The 22,943-nt window shown below is 36.9% G+C and overlaps 1 protein-coding gene across 2 annotated transcripts in view; it reads right to left on the reverse strand.

Annotated features, from left to right (window-relative positions):
- Positions 1 to 3,486: 3,486 nt before the first annotated feature.
- The window catches only part of ubac2 (UBA domain containing 2), a 45,413-nt gene continuing 25,956 nt past the window's right edge, over positions 3,487 to 22,943 (reverse strand). The window contains exons 8-9 of one of the 2 annotated variants that reach the window (XM_052545648.1): positions 6,271 to 6,405; positions 3,487 to 5,824 (exon numbers count right to left, since the gene is read on the reverse strand). In XM_052545648.1, the coding sequence (XP_052401608.1) occupies positions 5,717 to 5,824; positions 6,271 to 6,405 (243 nt within the window). In that variant the 3' untranslated portion in view covers positions 3,487 to 5,716. Of the gene's footprint in view, positions 5,825 to 6,270; positions 6,409 to 22,943 lie in introns of both variants that reach the window. The other variant, XM_052545646.1, reaches the window with a different exon arrangement.

The following is a 22,943-nucleotide window of genomic DNA, read 5'->3' on the forward strand; positions in this document are numbered from 1 at the left end:
TGTGGAAACTGCCAAATGTGCTGAAGTTAGACTATGATTTTGTTCATTTCCCTGACCACAAATGGGTTTAGCAGCCATTGAAACACCATAAAGAATATTCATACAGTATTAATTTCTGTATATAAGCGGCTACTCTCATACATTCACAGTGACTTTTAAAGCAAAAGGTTCTTGCACTTTATTAGAATTATATTACAGGAACAGGAACAGGACATGAATGTAATATTCTGGTGTGTGGGTTTAAGAGCACAGTGATTAGCTGTCTGTGTGTATTATATATTAATATCTTGTATAACAGATTGAAGAACTGGTGCTTACATTCACATCATGTAACAGTTAAGGTAGTAGTGCTTTTGTATAATTTTCTGTTTTAATTTGCTGAAGTTGTAAGACAGAAAATGACCTAATCAATAACAATAAATAAATAAATCTGAATACAGTCTTGTATTGTACGATGGAATATGAAATCTTGAACAGTTTTGGAAATATTTTACAGTGCAGGTAGGACTATTTAAATTGACAAATTCAGACTGAAACTTCTCATGAGAGTATAAAATATTCATGAAACAAATATTCATAAAATATTTACATCATCAGCCTGTATTAAAATCTCAGCCTTACAGTACATGCAATGTTCTTGTAATATATGTAACTACGAATTAAATAAATCTGCAAGAGTATCCAGCAAAAAGTCTTGTAATCATCCCATAACAATTGTAAGTTAAATTTGATTACATAGGTTGGTATTCTCTCGAACCTATTGCCCCCTAGTGTTTTTTAACCGTACTGTATGCAGAGTCTATATTTAAGAAATATTTGTACATTCAGAATAATTAATATTTCTCTCTTTTGCTTTACTGAATGGTTGTGCAAACATTTGTATACAATTTATGTTTAAAAATGGTCTACCTAAAATGCATTTGGTATGTTATCACATGATTAACAAATTAAAAATAAGAGATGAGCAAGTTGGACAACAAGGAACTAAAAATAATAATGAATGCTCATCGAGACAGAAGTAGTAATATACTATACTGTAGTAGTAGGTTTTCTTTGAATCTATCAAATTTTACTATTTTCTTTTTTTTTTTTTTTACAAAAGACAGATAAAACATTTAATTAAATGTGAAAGTAAAATGACAGTATTTTCTTGTGTGTGTGTGTGTGTAAACAGCATAAATATATAAAAATTGAACAAATGTTTAATTTATAATTTTGCTTAAAATTGTTTCCATCAATATAATCTTGATATATATTTACAAAAGAAACTAGTCAAGCTGTATGTACAGTGTTTATATAGATTGACAATGTACAGTAGCTATGCTTTTGAATTGCAAATTATTGTAAAGAGCAGTCAATAATTTTTCTCAGTAGAAAAGACTGCCTAATATTACTGAATCATAGAAAAAGAATATACGGCAGTTAAAACTGGCTCCGGAGAGTCTTTTAAAAACCCTGTTATGAAGAAATTTGCAACTAGTTTGAACTATTCCTGTGTCCCAATGTGCATATTATCCTGCATAGCATGTCCCAAAGCATAGTATGTTGAAAAGAGTATGCCAAATAAACCCAGAGGGTCTAGTATTTCTGAGAGATTTTCTAATTTTGTGCACTGAAGCTCAGAACTACAAACATTAATAAAAAGAACTACAAGAAAGGTGGATGTTTGTGAGACTGATGGTTGGTTAGAGAATCCCTAAAAACTGTTTGAATATCTAAGTTGATGAAAAATGTTTATTGTTATATGTGTGAACTTTCATAAAGATATGAAAAGCACAATACCAAAACAGATATTTAAATAAATCATTCAAAAAACATGAGCATAGGACTCACGGCAGGCAACATACTACATGTTTTCTTTCCAATACATTAAGAAGAATTGTTAGGATACAATTCATGAAATATAATGTTAAAATACAATTTTGTCAGTTAATTGTGCAACAGTTTTATGACATGGTATTGTGTCCAAATGCTTATTTTTTCTAAACACTCAAAAGTATAAACTTTTTCTTCTCCAAAAGAGTGCATGCTTGTAGAATTATAGGCTAATAATAGGCTATGAGCAGGTTATCTGTGATGCAGCATATGCACATCCAAACTTAATACAAGGGTGAACAGGTGGTTCCTTAAACTTCACCGAACTTTGTCTTCCACAAGAATGATATCTGACAAACATATGCCCTCCTGACAGGAATCTTTAAGGTTCTGATAGTGAAGTGATACTATAAGGCCAGCAGGTGGTGCCAATGCTTTAACTTCCTGAACAGTTCACACTTGAAGAAAATGTCATCAGTGTTTGACTGGCTGGTTCCACGATGTTTGAAGTTTGCCTCTTCGGTATTTGTTGATTATTTTCCCACGTTTCTATATTGAAAATCAATAATAAGCATATCATAATTTTTAAAGGCTTTTATTGGCAAAAAAAAAAAAAAAAAAAAAAAAAAAAATATATATATATATATATATATATATATATATATATATATATATATATATATATATATATATATATATATATGAGTCAGTATTTATAGCTGATATCACAATTTGTGGGCTTCTGCTTGTCCACTTGCCCTTTAAGGACTGACCACAGGTTCTCTATGGGATTGCGAACCGGGTAGTTGCTCGGCCATGGATCCAAAATTTCAATGTAATGATTTTTCAATGTAAGCTACTTCTTTATCACTTCTATTGCTTTGTGACATGGTGCTCCATGCTGGGAAATGCACAGATCATCACCAAGCTGCTCCAGGACCGCTGGAAGAAGTCACTCCATTGATACCCTTGTAAATCTTTGTACTTCATGCAGAATTTCAGTCCGTCTTTGAAGTTTTTCTTGGAGAGAAGTGGCTTCTTTGCTGCCCTTCTTGACACCAGGCCACTGTCTAAAAGTCTTGGCCTCACTGTGCAGATGCTCTCACACCAACCTGCTGCCATTCCTGAGCAAGCTCTGCACTGCTGGAGACACGATTCTGTAGCGGACTCCTCAGGAGGGAGATGGTCATGGTGCTTGCTGGACACTCTGGGACGTCCTGAAGACTTCTTCACTGCAGTCAAACCTCTCTCCTTGAAGTTCTTGATGAATCAGGTAATGGTCTATCAGGTGCAATATTCTTTGCAGCAATTTCCTTGCATATGAGACTATTTTGATGCAAAGCGAGGATGACTGCACAAGTTTCTTTGGAGATAACCATTGCTAGCAAGAACACAATGATTGGAAGCACTTCTTCCCTCCAAATTAATTAGTATGATATTCAAACACACTTTCACGTGTGCTGCTGATATAATTAGTCATTTAATGTTATCTGGTCATTTTGTGTCAGTATCAAAAAACTGTGAAATTAGTTTTTTGGTGAAAAGTAGATTTTTCTAATAATATTGTGTCTTGGGTGAAACACTGCCATCTATTGCTTGACATGGATATACTGTAAGTTTCAAAGAGGCTTATTTTTTCCTGCATTGTGCACAAATAACAAAGCTGCAGAGTTACAACATGATCAGTGTTTAATTGCTTTTACTGTTGAAGTTGGACATTTATCCATTATTGAAGAGTAGCTACAACATGTTTAAAGTTTTTTGTGACATAGACAGCACAACAGATTTCAAAGAGGTAGATTTTAGTAAAGGAACAGAAGTGTGGTCAGGGTCACTATTCATTGTATTCTGTTGAAAGAATGGGGTGAGTTTTAAATACCAAACCTAACCACACACTCCAGACTTCTCTACTGGGTTGAGTGACTGTTCAATCTAGTCTGGTGGTTTAATGTTGAATTTCAGCCTTTCAGCCAGATCTCGATCTGTAAAACTGTTGAAATGCATTTTTCCCAAGATGAAGAGAGAAGATCTACCAAAAATGATCATTATTACTGTTATCATCAAAAGAATATTTTAAAGAATTGACTCACCCAGTGTAGACCACAATGAGTGTTCAACACAGACCCTTAAGAGTGACAGGAGCGCTTAGCATTTGAGCGGATCAGTGCTTTTCTGGCAGTCAGAACATCAATTATAAACTTTTTACTTTTTTAAAATTGAAATACCACTTAATGAGACATAAAATCAAACACAGTTTTGCATAATAAACAAGAAAACATTCACAAAGTCTTATTAGCATAACAACATAATCATTTTATAATTTATATTTAAATGGCTATCCTCTTTAAAGACATAATTTTAATGCCAGTTATGGGTATCAACACTGTTTAAACAATATTTCATCTTATCTTTCTGTACCACAAAGAAATCATGCTGTTAGAAAAAAGTTTTGTCCAACATTTTGATAAACATAAAGAAGCTTTGAATATCCATTTTCAATGTGCAGAAAAAGTTTCATGGCATCTTAAAATAACACCAATATTTCCAAATGGATGACTATGGCATGAAAGTTCCACTTGTTTCCTCTTCAGATTACCACTATGAAAGTCATGGTACTTTTCGTAGGCTTTTCAGACAGCAAAGTCACAATAACAATGACAAAATGTGTATTTCTGCTTAATTTAAAATAATAATAATAAAAAAATCACTCTGAGGGTTTGACAAAATATGACTTTTCGTGCTTTCTGATTCCCAAACATTAATTCGTTTTCATTCTGAATTAAATGGCGTGTCAGTGGCCTCTTCAAGAATCCATTAGATCCAAATGCACTTCAAATACACTGCCATACAACTAGCCCTTTAAGATTTGACCCCCCCCCAAAGAAAAAAACAAAAACAAACATTTCTCCCCAAATTATTTTTGTCATCATTTACTCATCCTCATGTCATTCCAAAACCCATATGACTCTCTTTCTCTTGTGAACACAAACATACTGTGACGATAAGGGATACTTTAAAGAATGTTCAGGCTGCTCTTTTCCACACAACAAATCGTTGTCTATCAAAAATAAAAAAGCATCAAAAGCGAGTCTTCTGAAGTCATATGAGGGCTTTTGCACGAGGAACAAACAGAAATTAAAATTTGGCCTCTGCCACAGATCTCATATCCTGTTTTATGAGATTCAAGAACCTGTCAAGCTACAGTACTTTGAATGGTTAAGCAGAAAACAGAGGGACTGATTCTGACTCGCTTATAGTAACCACAAACCCCATACGGACTACTTTTATAGTATCTTATAGTCCTTGATTTTGACGCTTGCCAGCCACTTGTCACGCTCTAGCTTTATCATTTGGAAAAGATCAGACAGAGCATTCTGATAAACATCCTCATTTGTGTTCCATGGAAGACTGAAAAACCACATAGCTTAGGAACAACATGAGAACAACGTGTACATTTGTGGACGAACTGTTCCATTAAGACTTCTATTCAGTTTACTTGTAGCAAAACAACACATGGTTTAATAATTTAGCAATATATTATAGAATCCGTTATTATAAGACGATGTATGTTCAAGGACGATGCCAAATGGCACAAGCCCTGAGACACAATGTAAGTGTCCACCACGTTGGCTCTGTCCTGTGGATCAGAGAGGGTGGCAATTGCAAGTGAACTCCTTGTAGAACTGCAAGACAGCAGCAGGACTGCCATGGTCTAGTCAGAAAGGAAGTGACATCATCAGCTCCTGTGAGTTGTGTATAAGCGCTCTTAACCTCTTCCAGAAGCTGCAGTTATGACACCAGTGTTGCGTCTTAAGTACTTTCAACTTAGTGATCTAATAGAAGTAAAAAAAAAAAAAAAAATTCTCCTTCTCCTCCCAGTCATCTTCAATTTATTTTAATCTCAGTGCTGAAGCAAGAAGTTTGTTGCAATGTTAATGTCATTATTGGATGCTCTGAGAGCTTCTTGGGCATCCATCCTTGAGAAACCCATCTCCATTAATCTTGCAACCTGGTGATAACAGCAATGTATCATAACAAAGTTAGTATATGGCAAAAAAAAACTGTTTTCAGTCTAGCAACCCATGATGCCGAACAAATAGGAGGAGGAACTGAATAAATAGTTCACACAAAAATGAAAATCTACACACTCACACAGACCATCCAAGCTGTAGATGAGTTTGTTTGTTCGTCACAACAGATTTAAAGAAATTTAGCATTACATCACTGCCTTACAAATCAACCCTGGGTGCCGTGGACTACTGCGCTGTTTGGTGAGCAGGTGATGTAATGCTAAATCTCTCCTCCTCTGTTCTGATGAAGAAACAAGCTCATCTGTATCTTGGATGGCCTGCACGAGTGTACATGCTCAGCAAATTTTCATCTTTGGCTTAAACTGAGATAAAGACCAAAATATGCAATGATTTTAATTAAAAGACCAAAATCATCTGATCTTACCTGCTCCTCAGCCACAGCGGTGTTATCCGGCGGGTGCATATTGGGGGGCTGCTGCGGCTGGGGACCCTCACGCTCCCGGTTCTGTCCTCTGTGTCTTAGAGTCGGGAAGAATCTGTTCCAATTCAGGAGACCCGTCTGCTGAATTAATGACAGGAATTCTTTTTAAAGTCACCATGGAATATAAACGGACAATTCCTATTTCTATGAAACACTGCATTTTTTATCATCAATAATCACCAATTTTATTTTAAATGTGCACATCATTATTTATTTTTTATTTCACATTGCTTATTTCACACTTTTTTCCCCCTCTCATTTGAAAAGCCAGTTCATATAATCAGATATACAATAAAGAAGAAAAGCGTCATGTTATTTCTACTTTATATAACTTTAAAGACCGTTTATATTACTGTGTATTTCTAGATCTCATCTTGCTGTAGTCCAGCAGAGGTAGCTTTTTTCTAACTATGGGGATTTCGGTCTCTCTCTTTCCTATAAAAGAAAACTAAACAACTGGCAAGCATTATCACTTCATATTCATAATCTTACTACAGGTTTATCAACTACACCGCTAACATACTCTAGGCCTAATTCACAGCTACACATAGGACTTAAAACATGAGAGAAAACAAGAAAGTTCTATGCTAATTATCCATATCATTTATAGAAAATAACAGCTTTTCTCATTTTCAGTTAACATTTCTAGCAAGGACAAAATGATCTTCACTTTTATCAGGTATCCGTGATGAAACCATGTGGCTGTCTGTGTTTGCTCACAGGAAACCATTAACTTCCTCTTGTTCGGAAACATTGAGAGGAAATAAAAAAAAAAAAAAGACGAAAAACAAAGACATATCACTGAACATCTTGTCCAAACAGCGTGACAGTAATACAGAAATGGAGCTAGTTGACTCATTGCAGTTCTGATGTCCACACCTCATCTCTGGAAATGTAAGCAGACCTCCAGCACTGTTTTCCCCACAAACAGCATGGATTGTGATCCAATACTATTTAAACATACCCTATCAAGAAAATACTATATTATAATATAATTTATTTAATAGTATATTATACCAATGATCTAATTTCGCAATAATTTCATAAACTTAGCAGATCACAACTAAGGTGAGTGTATAATATCTGAACAGGTAAGCTTATATAAAGCACAAAAAAAACCCTACAAGACCAATTATAACACAAATAGTAATTTGCATAAACAAGCCGAAAGCACAGGAACTCTAATCAGTAAATCATAATCACAAGTTGGTGAGTCTGACACCAATTTGTTAACTAAAAACAGCTGAACGTTTATAACAGGGACAATCCCGGTAATAAAAGTTCAGCAATAAAAGTCGGACCTCTGAAAGATGTAGTTGGGATAGTGGCACAGGGTATATACATGAATCATGGAGTTAAATTGAATACCATTTAACACCTTTTTTAAAACTCTTTCAATACATTTTAAGATCTCATCGCAACCGAGAGTTTTAACCAGTTACACAGGCGGACACTTTAATTTACATTAACTATATATTGATTGTAAGATAGGATAGCACAGCTAAACAGACTTACTTTGTGATAACTCCTTATCAATACAACATAATTCAGGAAGGGGGAATGAAGCACAGGATAATTAATTGAGTGACTAACCAGTGCAACCCAAGAAACAAGAATTAGACCAATAAACAAAACAACTGTGACAAAACTTATTGAGGAGGTACATTCAAAAGATGTGTTTGCAACATCAACTCTTAAAACTGCAAACCACAGCTGTTTTATGGACCTCTTCTCATGACAAACATATGACTGATCAGACAGTTTACCTGTGATTACAGAGTGCTTGATTTGATGAAGACTTGTTGACACAGTGTCAGTACTGCACATGATCGTGTCTGTAAAATAATGATCACAACTATTGCTAATCATTTTAATTGTGCATCCCAAGTAGGGGTGTGACGGTTAGTATATAACCGTGAGACCGGCGGTTATAGTTGAACACCGCCAAAACCGTGTCATTAAAATATTTTTTACAAACATTTTTTATAAAAAATTATTTTCAGTTTTTAGATAGGATCGTAAGATGCGCAATATATCGGGAGACATGTTTTTTACCACTTAATGAAGTTTTGTAAATCGTCAGACATGATATTTACCACTTCATTAGGGCTGTAGTCAACCAAAGAAATGCTAAGTCGACCAAAGTCCTGGCCTGCGCAACGACCAGTCGACTAAAAAATAATAATAATAAAAAACGCGATGTTTTGCATTTTGATTGAACATTAAACAATTATGAGCATTTGTAAAACAACAACGAAAAAACATCAATAATACATAAAACTATAATAATAATACAATTCTTTGAAAATTAAGTGATTGTATTTTTACTGTAAAGTGAGGAGCTCTGTCCTAGGTCCGTGCACCTGACCACACCATACGCTACAAAAAATATAAGGCAGCATTTACGCACAGCTGCAGGGTGTGGCCTGCACACCTAACCAACTCCACGTCTGGCCACTGACATCAGTAATCCCACCGAGAGAACCATGTTGGCAGCGTTTTCCGTTACCACTGACACCCGCTTCTCTGACATTTTCTCCCGTGTGCACTTCATCCATCTGCTTTGTTTCTAACGCAACGCTATTCATTTTCCAGTCCGCATCAATAAAACGGGCCGTAACTATCATGTATGCCTCCATTCTAACCGAAGACCACAAATCAGTTGTGAGGCTTACAGCCTCCGAGGATTGGAGAAACGTTAACTGGTTTACATTTAACGTAGTCCATCAAACCGCGAACGCAGCGCACGCATGACAGTCTCCCGTGCTGGCACAGTATATCTTGGCTCGACGATTTTAAACATGTTCTAAAAGATTTCTTGGATATTTTGTCGACTAAAGCCAAACAAGTAGAGTTCTAACTGATTTAATACAGCAAATCTACATATAGTCCTTACTGAGCGTGCAGTTCAGCCAGCCACAGATGCGGTTCCCGAGTGTTCACGTGGTGCGCTAAACTCTGGCGCTGTTATAAAATAGCCTAAATGAAAGCATTTAAAGTCTGGGATAAAACATAGGCTAATTATATTTAGAATACTGTAATATATAACTGCCAATAAAGGAATAAATATCAAGGAGTTAATCAATGAACATTTCTTTATTGGTGAAAAAACAGCCCTACAACTTCATAAAATTATTCTTTGTAGAAAACCTTTCTTAAAAACGAATTTCGTTTTGAACAAATTTTATCTTAATTTTAATAAATGTTTCATCAACCAATTGCATGTATTTTAATAAATAAAAAGCAAATATAGCAGACAATGATAACCGTGACATGGAAGCACCAGTGCACCGCGTTCACTTGCACTGCACTGTGAACTAGAGCGCATCTCATCGTAAATGAAACTCAGCGTAGGCCTATGCCTCATACATTAGCATTAAATATATTTGCTGAATCCTTTTTAGAACAGACAATGGCTTTTTTTTTGCGGCTCGCATCAGCAAAGCATTGCATCGTCCATAGGCCGCAAAATAATCAGCGGATGGCGGGCGGGTGCGGCTTTGAAATTTGCTCAAAAAACTTTGGCGCGGATGATGAGTTTTGTGACAGATCTCCTTAATAAACGGAGGTCTGAAATCTCTGCCCCTTTACCAATCAGAGTTAACCCGCTATTTTCAAGAACAACCAATTGACTCTATGGCAGATCCACTAGCATGGATCCAACCCCATGTATATATATTTATTTTATTTTTTGCATTTTCATCCGAACCTATCGCTGTTCTCTTTTCTCTTCTCCTCTCTCTCGCTCCAGTTTTTCACAAGTTCATCAAACAACTGTGGTAAGAATATTTCATTAAGCACGGTGAGTTATGGCTTCTCCTGCTATTGTTATTTGGAACTCTTGCCACATGTACAGTTTATCTATCTCTGTCGCAGATGAGGGATTCACATATAATAAATGCAGGCAAATAGTAAGGCTGACAGAGAAGATTTCAGAATTAGAGACACGCATCCAAACCTTAACTGAGGACAGTAATAATGTTAGGGCTCTAGATATGGCTTTGGGTGCGTCTAGCTCAGGGGTTCCTGTACATTTGTCCGGTTCCGGCATCAGAGCCCCTGCAGCAGGGCAACTGGGTGACGGTGAGGCAGCGTAATCGTGGGTCATAACCCTGCTCTTCTGTTTGATCAAAACATTAAAGGGGGGGTGAAATGCTCGTTTTCACTCAATATCCTGTTAATCCTGATTACCTATAGAGTAGTACTGCATCCTTCATAACTCCAAAAAGTCTTTAGTTTTATTATATTCATAAGAGAAAGATAGTCTGTACCGGTTTTTCCCGGAAAAACACAACCGGCTGGAGGCGTGACGTGTGGGGGGAGCTAAAGAATCACGAGCGCCAGTAGGCTTTTGCGTTGAGAGCGTTTGGAAGCTGTGACATTATCGTGAGGGAAAAACCATCATCCAAAACAAACCATGGCTTATAGTCAGATTCAGCCGTTTATTTATGATCCAGAATCAGATCCCGAGGCTGAAACTGAACGAGAGCAGCAGCAACAATGACTCGCTCCGAGCGGGGCTCGAACCCGGGTCTCAGGCATGGGAGGGGACGCACTAACAAGGAGGCAGAGATATTTGAAGCAGTTTTACTCACCGCCTGCGGTTCCAACACACGATCGTGACCCTTTTTCGTTGGGATTGCATCATCCTTAAGAAATAAACGATACGCAAATCCGTTGTCAAACTGGGCCTTGTTTGTAAAACAAGCATCTTCGAAATGCAGGGTTCAAACACAAACACTTGCACAACTCCGTTGATGCTCTGTAAAAATAAACTCCATCCACTGGTCCCTTAATGCTGTTTTTTTTTGGTAATCTGTGCAGGGTTGTCTTGCCCTGGCAACCAAAAACACACTTCTTTTGTGACATTTCGCGACGCTCTCGCTTTGATCAGTGAACTCTGTTTTGCTCTCAGTGCTCTGCTATACGGGAGCGTGCGCTCTTCCGGCAGACGTGCCCTTAGGACCCATATAAGGAAATTCCGCTCCATCTAACGTCACACAGAGCCATACTCGAAAAAAACTTTCCGAAACTTGTGACAAACCTTCAAACGTACAACTTAATTTTTGAAACTTTGTCCATGTTTAGCATGGGAATCCAACTCTTTAACAGTGTAAAAAAACTCAGTATGCATGAAATAGCCTTTCACCCCCCCTTTAAACAGGTTCTCCCCACTCAGTGATGCACCCACTGAGAAACCTGATGAAAGTGCTCTGACTATGGTGGCTGGTGTCTCTATATTCATGTTCCGTACAATATAATCACCAATAATTAAATGTTTACCGGGAGCCTGACATCTTGGCAAATTCAAAAGTGCTGGCTAATGCTAAACGTAAATACAGTAAGATTGTTATTCATGCTGGCGCTAATAATGTTCGACTTTGCCAGTCGGAGATCACTAAGGGAGGTGTGTGAACATGCAAGCATGATGTCACACTGTAATATGCTCTGGTCCCCTCCCTGCTTACAGTGGTGACAAGATGCATAGCAGATTGTCATCACTCAATGGCTGGATGCCTAGGTGCTGCCCGCAGAATAACATAGGTTTCATAGACAATTGGACGAGCTTTTGGGGCAGACCTGACCTGTTGAAAAGAGTTGGTCTTCATCACTCCTGGGGTGGTGCCGCTCTTCTCTCTAGAAATATGGCAAATATTCTTAGAGTTTATACTTGACTATTGCCGCGTTCCCACCGAAATTACCCTGAACATTTGTACCAGGAACTTTTTTTTCCCAGGAACTTTTTTCCACCCAGACCTGTTGCTTTCTGCGTTTCTGCGGTGTAAAGTACCGGGAAGATTAGGCAAATCTGTCTGCATTTCTCAATACAAAGTGCGCTGATTTTGGACATGCATCCTCAGTAGTTCAGACTTTGTGCATTCGACCCGGGAGTGTGATGTCCGCGACGACGCAAATTCTGTAATTCTGCAAACAGCAGCGTACTTGATAACATCAGTCAGCTAGCCTTCGCTACTGCAATTTTCATATCTGTATATTTACAATAAAACGAATTATAATTTCAAATACCACTGACTCCTTTCGCTTCCATTTAAACATAATAACAGCTGCAGAAATTCACTCCGTTCAGGGAAATGTGTATACTGTATATAGGTTACAGCCATTACAATGAAACAAAATATTATATCAACTTGCCTTTTTTATTTTCATTTTAACATATAGATAAATTGAATACAGACCAAAGATTACCTGTGAGATTTACCCAAAACAAAATTATATTTTATGTTTAACCACTAAAGAGACATCAGAGCCAGCAGCACATATCATAAGGTCTAGCCGAGGTGAGGCTGCTCTCAGCGGATACATAAGCACTGAGCTCCCGCTGATCGCGTGGAGCTGACCAGGGACTTTCTGAGGGGCAGTTTTTTTTACCAGGAACTTTATTTAGTTCCTGGTTCCTGCGGTGGAATCACACCGACTACCAGCCCAAAGTCCCTAGCTCCTGGGTAAAGTTCCTGGAGTGGAAACGCAGCTTAACTGGGGCCCAGGTCAGGAATCAGACAGACTGGCTAAACCGACCGTCTACTAGCTGCCTCATGTCACAGAGGTCAGCTAATTCTCAGCACATAGAGAGTCTTTCACCTAGATATCACACTATAGAGACTGTGTCTGTTCCCCAAACTGAGGTTGTTGAGGTTCAACAAATAAAAAACAGATGCAATACGGATAAACAAATGTGAGAACGAATTTCGGCGGGAGGGAAAAGTGTTTTGTGTGTGTGTGGGAATGTGCTTTTTAAACTTTAAAATGTAGAAACATGAAAATGGTATAAGGGGTATTATTGAGGTTTTAAATACACAGTGCATTTCAAGAAAAAGGTTATAAATATAGACGAAATAGAAAATGTAATTTTTTATTTATTTATTTTTTGTACTTGGAAAAGTGTAAACACAGTGTTAAAGTTGTTAAAAATTAAATAAAAAGAAAACTAGGTTACTGGTTATTCATCTAAAACAACTAAAGTCAAAAACTATCAGATACGTTCGTTAAGCAATACGTGAGAGCTTGTAGCATTGCAATTTAAAAAGGTGTTTTGTTTCCAGTTAGAAAAGAAAACTAGGTTACAGAGTTTATAGCATTTGTACATTACCTCAAACAAAAAAAAAGAAGCAAATGTAAAGCAACGATATAAACCAAAAGTTGGCATTTGTCACGATGTGAGAAAAAGTTCAAACAAAAGAAAAATGATTGTATGCATTTACGCAGATCTAAAATAAAATGCATCAGACAAGATACTTTTCAAATCTATGCTGTACTCTATAACTACAATTGTAAAAATCTAGACTGTTACTGACAGAGTTAAACAAAAGATAAAAGATCCCCCAGCAGAGTTTACGGCATCATAAAACAATATATTGATTTAAATTTTCTAAGACACTTTTTGTTGGTAAAAGTCATATGTGAGTAGGTGTCAACTATCATGAATATCATTGTGATTTACACCAGAGAAGACAAAGGCCTGCATAATGAGCTGCATAATGAGCCATTCAGCTGTGCCACTGTGAGTGAGGAGTTACAAGAAAGAATGTGAGAACAAAATAAAAGTATATAATTTTATGTTTGTAGTTTATTAAGAATATATTTAATTATCCCACAACATAATTTAATATCCACTTGGGGGAGCAGTTAAACAGTTTATTAGGAACAATCAAAGCTTACTTTCAAACTATTTTTTGGCATCATTACTCCAGTCACACAAAGAAATCCTTTTAACAATCTTATTTTCTACCAAAAAAAAAAAAAAACATTTACTATTATCATCATTATTTTTTTTATTATTATTAATGTTGAAAAGAGCTGAGAATATTTTTCAGTTTTTTTAGGGGGAATAAATTGAAAGAACTGCATTGTTTTTACATTTGTTAGTTATCTCTATTTGTTACATTTATATTATTTACATTAAGCTTTTGAATGGTATAGTATTGCATATTGTTATTGAAACTTCATAATGTTTCACTTGATTATACATTTAGTCAGGAATTATAGTTTGGAAAAAGTATTTGGAAAAAGTCTAACTAATAAAATGTTTACACGTTATGTGAAAACTAGTACAAGTATATAAATAAATAAAAAGAGACTTACTCATGTTTATGATCTCTGCTGAATAAAGTGCTTCATTTTTTTTTCTGAGGAAATCCATTTCTCAAATCCTCAACCACATCACATCTTTTTGGGGTGAATTATGTCTTATTCCTCTCATCGCGAAGCAAACAGTAAAATAAAATAAAAACTTGAAGAACAGTCTGGCTGCTTTTTCTTCTGTGTGGGTGTATTCAAGCCGCGCACTTCAGTTTGAATCTGAATAGCGCGTTCAGCGGCGGGGCGTGGTCACATTAGATATAATGAAAGGAGACATGAAAAACAGACATCGCTTATTTTTCATATGGATTACTTTATCTCAGAATATTTTTTTTCCGGCAGCACTTGTTTAGTTTAAAAGTAGACATGTCAAGCTTTCTATAGATATCTCTCTCATGTCTCTTCGTTGAGTATTCACGGAGTTACAGTTCATTTTAATGACGTTTGTACATGACGATCAGCGCAGACAGGCTGCAGACAGCGCACCTTGTTTGTTATCTTTATTTTATAAGTGCCCAAAGGTTTTTTGTTATTATGTCTGTATCCAAAAGAAACTAGACCCTTTACAGATTCGATTGATGTATTGCTCTTATCTGTACGATTAAAACTGAGAGTGTAATTTAAATTCTTTTCGGGGTTATCAGGAGAAAATGACTCAAAACGCATATATGCGTTAATCGCCTCGAAAGGGTTAACAGTAGAGTACTCAACAGCTAATGACTGTCAGACTTTTAAAAATCCTTCATCACTTAAATTAGGATTGTGATCATATCATTTTAAAGCACAACCACCACAAATTCAGATTCGCTTGAAGATTGTTCTGAGATTAAATACATATTTAAAAACACAACAGTAAGTTTAATAGCTATGATACTGTTTTGAAATCAAGTTTTTGCACGCCTATGAAGGGGCAAAGCCACAGCATCTAATAGTGGGTTGGTAAAACAGTTCAATTTTAAAATAAACATAAGCCAAATAGGAAATAAGCATATGTCTTTAACTCCTGAAACATCTGGCTCATATTTTACAGTAGTCAATGTAGTTTATGAAATATATCAATTAAATCTGTACGTGTGAAAAATATTCAGATGTAACATTTTCATCATTAACTGCAATTTAATTATTTTTTCTCAGTGACTGTAACTGAATAAATTTATTTTTGTAATCAAATGACATAATTTATCTATATGTAACTAGCTAACCCCCCTAACACTGATTATGCATTCTAACAATAATAGATGGTGAAAGAGTTCATTAACCTCTTTAACTTTAAAAATGCGGACAATGTCACTTAACACTAGTTTGGCAAACAAGGGTTTGCTCATAAAACAACCCCCAGACCCCGATCTGAAAGCTCCGTAACAAGTATAGCCATTGCAGAAATGTATGATATAAAAACGCAGTAAGTTAAAACTCTGGAGGGGACGATTGACCGACTTATCACGTTTAGAATATTATTACAATATCCTGCTTACCTAGTTTATGATGAAAAATGCCTGTAAAAATACACGTCAAGCTCAACTCTGCAAAGAAAGAGAGAGACAGAGACAGAGAGCTAAACAAACATACACACAATCTCCAGAATGGTACTGATGATGGGGTTCGAAACCCAACACCTAATGCTTCACAAGATAACAGAACAACGGTTGTTCCATTACAACATAGCCAATACTATTTAAGCCTGTTTTAGCACATGTATATATTTATATTTAGCACATGTATAACGCTTTTAGACTGAATCCTTTGTAAAACAAAAACAAAAATAATTGTCGAAACATATTTAGACTAAACGATTATATTCAAGAATAATACGATATACATGTGCTAAAACAGGCTACAATAGTGTTGGCTATGTTGTAATGGATTGTACATTTTTTAATGTTTTTTTTTAAATGTTACAATGGTGTATCATAATGTTACTGTTGTTTTACTTCCTCCTTTTAACTCATTTTACAATTACATTCATTTCGCAATCCGTCCCTTTGCGACACCTGGCGGTAGTTTCGGGAATGATTTTAACACGCGACTGTATTACAGTTACCGCCGCGGCGGTAATGCCCATTTAGGCTGTCTACCTACTGTATAGCTAAATTATGTAATTTGATTACAAAAATAAATGTAATCAGTTACAGTCACTGAAAAAAAAAAATTAAATTGCAGTTAATTAGGAAAATGTTACATTTGCTGAAAAAAATGAATGAAAAATGAAATTATCACAATCCTAATTTAAGTGATGAAGGATTTTTAAAAGTCTGACAGTCATTAGCTGTTGAGTACTCTACTGTTAACCCCCGGCCTGTTTACATGTTCCAAAAGATTAATGGTTGAAACATATTTAGAAAAGTCTTAAAACATGTAAGCAAATGTTACCAGTTACAGTAATGTTTTAAAGAAATTGAAATAGTTACACTACCTTTTAGATTTTAAACAGGGTCATTTGTGATCTATAACCTATTACAAGACCATAGTAACATACCCAAAACTGTGCGTAAAATAATTCCACCAAGGACTCAGCTACACCTAAACGTTAAAACAAAACTTAAGGTCCTTGATGGTAGTTTGTGTGTAGTGTGTGAAAGCTGCGTGGTTTGAAAGAAAAATGTTTTAGCTTATATATGTGATGTTACTACAAATTATAAGTATTCTAACTAAGAAACATAATGTTTTTAATTATTTTTTAATTTCCAACCAAACCGGTTGTTCACAATATTTTAATCGCGATTAATCGCATGATTTTTTGATGATTTAATCGCAGCATGTGCAAAATTCAATAATGAAATCAAAAGTAGTGTATTGTGTAATTTTATTCTTTCAAAGTTCTGCTGTATGAACAAAAGTGCAATCAAATTTTGTTTGTCAAAACTTTAAACAAATAAAGTGCTTTATTACAGCAGTTAAAAGTTAGTAGCAGTTAACATTTCTTGTAAATCTTAACTTAAACATTAATGTAATCAAATTAAATATAACATTAACGTATAAATAAAACATTAAAAATATAATGTTTTATTAAATAAAACATTAAAGTATTGTTTAGTTTGTAAAAAAAAAAAAAAAATTATGTCCAGAACATTTTAACTGGCCCCTTCCGAGCAACAACATAAATCTCCTTTAAGAGAATGATAATCTCAGTAGATTTGTATTGAGATGATAAAGAGAGACATTTTGTTGAAACGTGCGCTAAACATTTTATTCATGTTGCACAGCAGTGGGACATTTCAAATAAAGTCAGCACACTTAGCACAGAGAGTGCAAGAAATATGATCGCAGCTGCGAGACATCTGCCTTTTGAACACGTCCCCTTGCATCGCGCACAGTCTCCTGCGTTCTGTCATATATCTCTGCACAACAGCGCGTTTGACAACATCCTGGCCAAATGCAGAAAGGTTGCGGGCCATTTTAAGCACAGTGCAGCGAGTGCTGCATAATTAGAACAAAAACAAATTAAACTTAGACAAAAGAAGGAGTCGCTTATACAAGACATTCCAAGCAGATGGAATTCGACTCTGCACATGATTTTCTGTTTTGCGCTGTAGCTTATCCCAAGCAACCAGTAGCCTACTGATAAACAGCCCACCCCTGTTGTGACCCATGGTTTGTGTTGTATTCGGTTGTTTTATTACAGTCTAGCTATGTGTACTGAAACACAGTGAGCAACGGACTTTCAAAATAAAAAGTACGTTCATGTGCGATAAACTAATTGTCGGCGTTAATTAATGCGTTAACGCGATAAAAACGCGTTAACTTGCCCAGCCCTAATAAATAAGTTTTTTTTTTTTTTATTGTTTAACATCAGCCACAATGCGTTTGTGAGGTTATGTATTTCTTCTGCTTCATGTACTCATCGGTTACTGTATACATATTCAAGAGAAATGCACAAACTCAATTGTTTTAAACAATCTAAAGCATTTAGTCGTCAAAGAAATCTTATGACAACTCATTTTCAATTTAATATAGATATTTTCGTGTTTGTGACCTATTTTGTTTGTTTGTGTATTTATTAGGGGTGTAACGGTATGCAAAAAAATCACAGTTTGGTACATACCTCGGTTTTAAAGTCATGGATCGGTTCATTTTCGATACAGTAAGGGAAAGAAATGCAAACATTAAACTGCAGGTTGTTTATTACTATAAACTTTTTTTGTTATTTGTTTACACTTTTTTTTAAATACTTTTTAATAATATATATATATAAAATAAAAAAAGAATAAGAAATAAAATACTGCTGAAAAGTTCTCCACTAAATAAAATACTCTCAGTCTCAAAAAAATATCATATACTAAAATATAATGAAAAATATAAATAACTATGATTACAGTGCAGCATTACCAATCCCAGCTTGTATGCCTGCTCATATTTAAAAAATATATATCACTTTTCCAGCATCAACAGTTCCAGTTTTTAGACCTGCTCAGATTTTGTTATTGCGTTGGACTGATCGGAATTAAAGGAGCTGTATGTAAGAAATCTATTTCAATTAACCATAAAATGGCCCTGATGTGTCACTAGACATTAAGAAATCATGTTCATTTCAAATACTTATATCACTGACAACAGTAGTTCGGCCAGGATATTGTCATTTAAAAAGTGGACTTGTAGCCCTCAACTGATGTTGTTGTTGTCATTTTTTGTTTTGGCCTGACGTGCCTCCCTCCACCTATCTACCAATCACGAAGTCAGTAGTGTCTCGGGATCCTTGTTGCCAGCTTTGCTGTAACCTACCCTAACTCCAGTCGGATAAAAATGTCTAATGTTACTAAATCAAAAAGACCTCGTTATAATTCAGAAATTCATTGTGACAATGGGCCCTATTTTAACGATCTGAAACGCAAGTGTCAAAGCGCGAAGCGCAAGTAACTTTGTGGGCGGGTCTCGGCGCTGTTGCTATTTTCCCGGCGGGATAAATGGCTCTTGCGCCCGGCGCAAATCTAAAATGGGTTGGTCTGAAGTAGCTTCATTATTCATAGGTGTGGTTTGGGCGTAACGTGAAATAAACCAATCGGAGCGTCATCCAACATTCCCTTTAAAAGCAGGTGCGCAAGTTCCATTATGGATTGCTATTATTATGGCGTATTTACCAGGCGCACGCCAGGAGCGGTTCACAGCCGAGGAGACTGATGTTCTTGTAAGAGCAGTGAAAGACGGAGAAGTTGTGTTGTATGGGGATGGGAGAAACCCACCCAAAATAGCGTCGGTTAAACAGGCGTGGGAGGAAATAGCCACAATTGTTTCATCGATTTTTTTTTTTTTTCTGGTTCTTGACGGACAAACAAATTTGTCAGATGTCCTTATATACATATATGTCTTGCCACTATCGGGCAAACAGGTCTGATCCTTAATTACTACAATTAGCCTGAATAATTTGTAAACAAGATTTCACAATGATTTCCGTCATCTCATGTGTTAATATTTTTTTAGTGTAACAATTTATGATTTGCAAAAATAACTGTTGCATCTGTGTAGATTACATGAGCAAAGTGTATGCACGTTGTGCACGCTATACATTATGGTCAAGCTTGCGCCCTTAAAATAGCATAATGAACAACGCGCAACGCGCCACTGACTTTAGACTAGGTTTTTTCTGGTCAGTGGCGCAATTGTTTAATGGAACAGCAAAATAGCACCAGGGATTGTTTGCGCCGGAACACGCCTCCTTTTTTGCGCTGAACCGCCCAGGGAGCGCAAGTTAATTCACTAGTTTAGCGACGTGCTTCTGTGGAGGGAAAAGCGCGCTTTGCGCGGGTGCAAAATAGGAATGACACATGCGTCGGTGTACAAAGTCAATTGCGCTGGGTGCAAGATAGGGCCCAATGTCCGAAATAAAACCAGAATTTGTATTGGAGATGCTTTTGAAAGATGGAGACGGCTGAAAATGGAGAAGAATTTGAACACAGACGCCAACGTTGCTAATTTTTTCCTGGACATCACATATTTTAGCGTTATGGACGTGTGCTGCAGGGTAAGTAAAAAAATACAGCTGGCCACTATCACTTATAGCATCAGCTAAATGAATAGCTGTATCTTTGATATTGGTTACACATAGTGACATAGGCTTGTGCTTGTACTTACATTAATGACAGATAAATAACGTTACAAGTTAGACTAACAGTTACCGTTCTGTCTGTCACGTAAGAGATAGGGCTGCACGATATTGGGAAAAAATGACATTGCGATATTTTATTTTTCTGCGATATATATTGCGATATTTTTTCTTACAAACAAAAATGGGGTGAACACACTTACATTCTCATTTTAAATGATTTAAACATCGACACCATCGTGACAATTGATTAATATGCGCGAGGGAGAGGGAGCAAGACAGAGCTCGTGTTGTTTGAAAACGTCTCTCTCTCTCTCTGTCTCTCTCGGTCTCTCTGTCTCTCTCTCTCTTTCTCTCGATTCAATTCATATTGCTTTATTGGCATGACATACAAAGGTACATATTGCCAAAGCATTGTACATATCAGAATAGAAAAAAAAAAAAATAAAAAAAAATAACCATATATATTCATAAGAAAAAAAAGAAGAAAAAAATACATGCAAAATAAATCCATGTACATTTCTATAAACATTGATGGTACTTCTAATGTAATCTCTCTCTGTCTCTCTCGCGCGCACGCTCGCTCTCTCTCTCTCTAGCAGCAGGGCGCCAGCGCTGCATCAGGCACGGTTCTGGTGTGTAAAGACACAGAAAATGCGAGGCAGCCACCACGCTTCTGGGACGCTTCAGACACACGACGCTCACGTCACACAGTTAGTGTGTCACCGGCCTCTGTCTCTCTCGCGCACGCTCTTTCTCTCGGTCTATCTCGAGCGCGCTCTCTCTCTCTCTCTCTCTGTCTCTCTCTCTCTCTGTCTCTCTCTCTCTCTGTCTCTCTCTCTCTCTCTCTCTCTCTCTGCCCTGTTCAACTTGCATGTGGTTTTCAGTCCTGTCAATGATAAACTTTCACTCTATGATGGTTTACGCTGTGCAATTAATCCGCGAATCACATTCGTCAAGGGCCAGGGAGCAGCTGGCACATACAGTTAATGAATAACGGATCAAATACGACAGCCTACATCGCACATCCTGCGATGTGACTATCGTGGATTCGTACATCGCGATATCGATGCTTAAACGACACATCGTGCAGCCCTAACGTACGAGCATACATCTTTATGATTATACTGTCACATACGAGCATAAATCTTTACGATTATCCTGTCACATATGAGCATAAATCTTTATGATTATATTTAACTAATGACAATTAGTACATTTTTTAAATACATAATTACTTATCAAAATACCTCTCATGAATGGTAAATGGACTGCATTTATATAGCGCTTTCAACAGACCACATGGCCATCCAAAGCGCTTTACAATTTTTGCCTCACATTCACCCATTCACACACACATTCACACACCGACTGCGGTGTCTGCCATTCAAGGCGCCATCCAGCTCGTCGGGAGCAGCTGGGGTTAGGTGTCTTGCTCAAGGACACCTCGACACTTGGTCAGGTGGAGCCGGGGATTGAACCACCAACCTTCCAGTTTGTAGACAACCTACATGAACCACTGAGCCACTGCCGCCCCATGAAGCATAAACATAATTATCAGAAAAAAAAACTGTGTACGTCTGTTCGTAGCCTACCTTTCCTCTGAATCCTGCAGCTCATCTGGCAACCTCAAGTCAGGGGGTAGGGGGAGGGGATACACCGCTCTACAGTATTTTTTATAGTGATTGCAGTACCAGTTTAGGCCACAATCCTACATATGGCTCTTTTAAGAGCAAAGGTCTGTTTAAATGCCGACGGGAGCTGCGTTTGAATTACAATCGTTTTTTTCCTAGTTGTAGACATGTTCACACTCACGTGATGCCTTTGAAAACCTTAGTCCAGTGACACACTGGCATATTGCACCTGTCAAACATAGTCTATTTTGCCTGTTGACGGTGTCCTTTATCAGTAGACTTTATATTTATGCTCAACATGAAGTATAGATATTGTTGTCGTGAAGACAAGATCCTGGTCTGTCGGCGGCCTCCCTCTATGTCACCTACAGTAGCAGCAGCACGCCAACGCCGTGTCAGGCACAATTCTGGTGTGTAAAGACACAGAAAATGCGAAGCAGCCGTCACGCAACTCACATGCAGCAGAAACGCCACACTCACGTCATGCAGCCAGTGTGTCACCGGCCTTAGAATCAGCTGCAGGGCTTGATTTGCGCTGAACGCAGAGACTTCCCCCACTCAATATGTTCGTTTGGAAACACGAAAATGTACCTACGTTCCGCGTACAAAATATTGCATTCGGTCATTCGGTACACACGTGCACCGTACCGAAAGCCCTGTACCGAAATGGTCCGGTACAAATACACGTACCGTTACACCCCTAGTATTTATGTACTTGTTTGAGTATATATTTGTATTTATTTTTGCATGTTTTCTGTATGTTTATGTGAGTGTGTGTGTGTGTGTGTGTGTGTGTTTGTTTGTGATTGTATGCTTGTGTTTGTGTACTTGTTTGCATTTTCAGTACG

This window comes from Carassius gibelio, chromosome B1 (assembly GCF_023724105.1).
Source record: "Carassius gibelio isolate Cgi1373 ecotype wild population from Czech Republic chromosome B1, carGib1.2-hapl.c, whole genome shotgun sequence".
In the NCBI taxonomy this organism is placed as follows: domain Eukaryota; kingdom Metazoa; phylum Chordata; class Actinopteri; order Cypriniformes; family Cyprinidae; genus Carassius; species Carassius gibelio.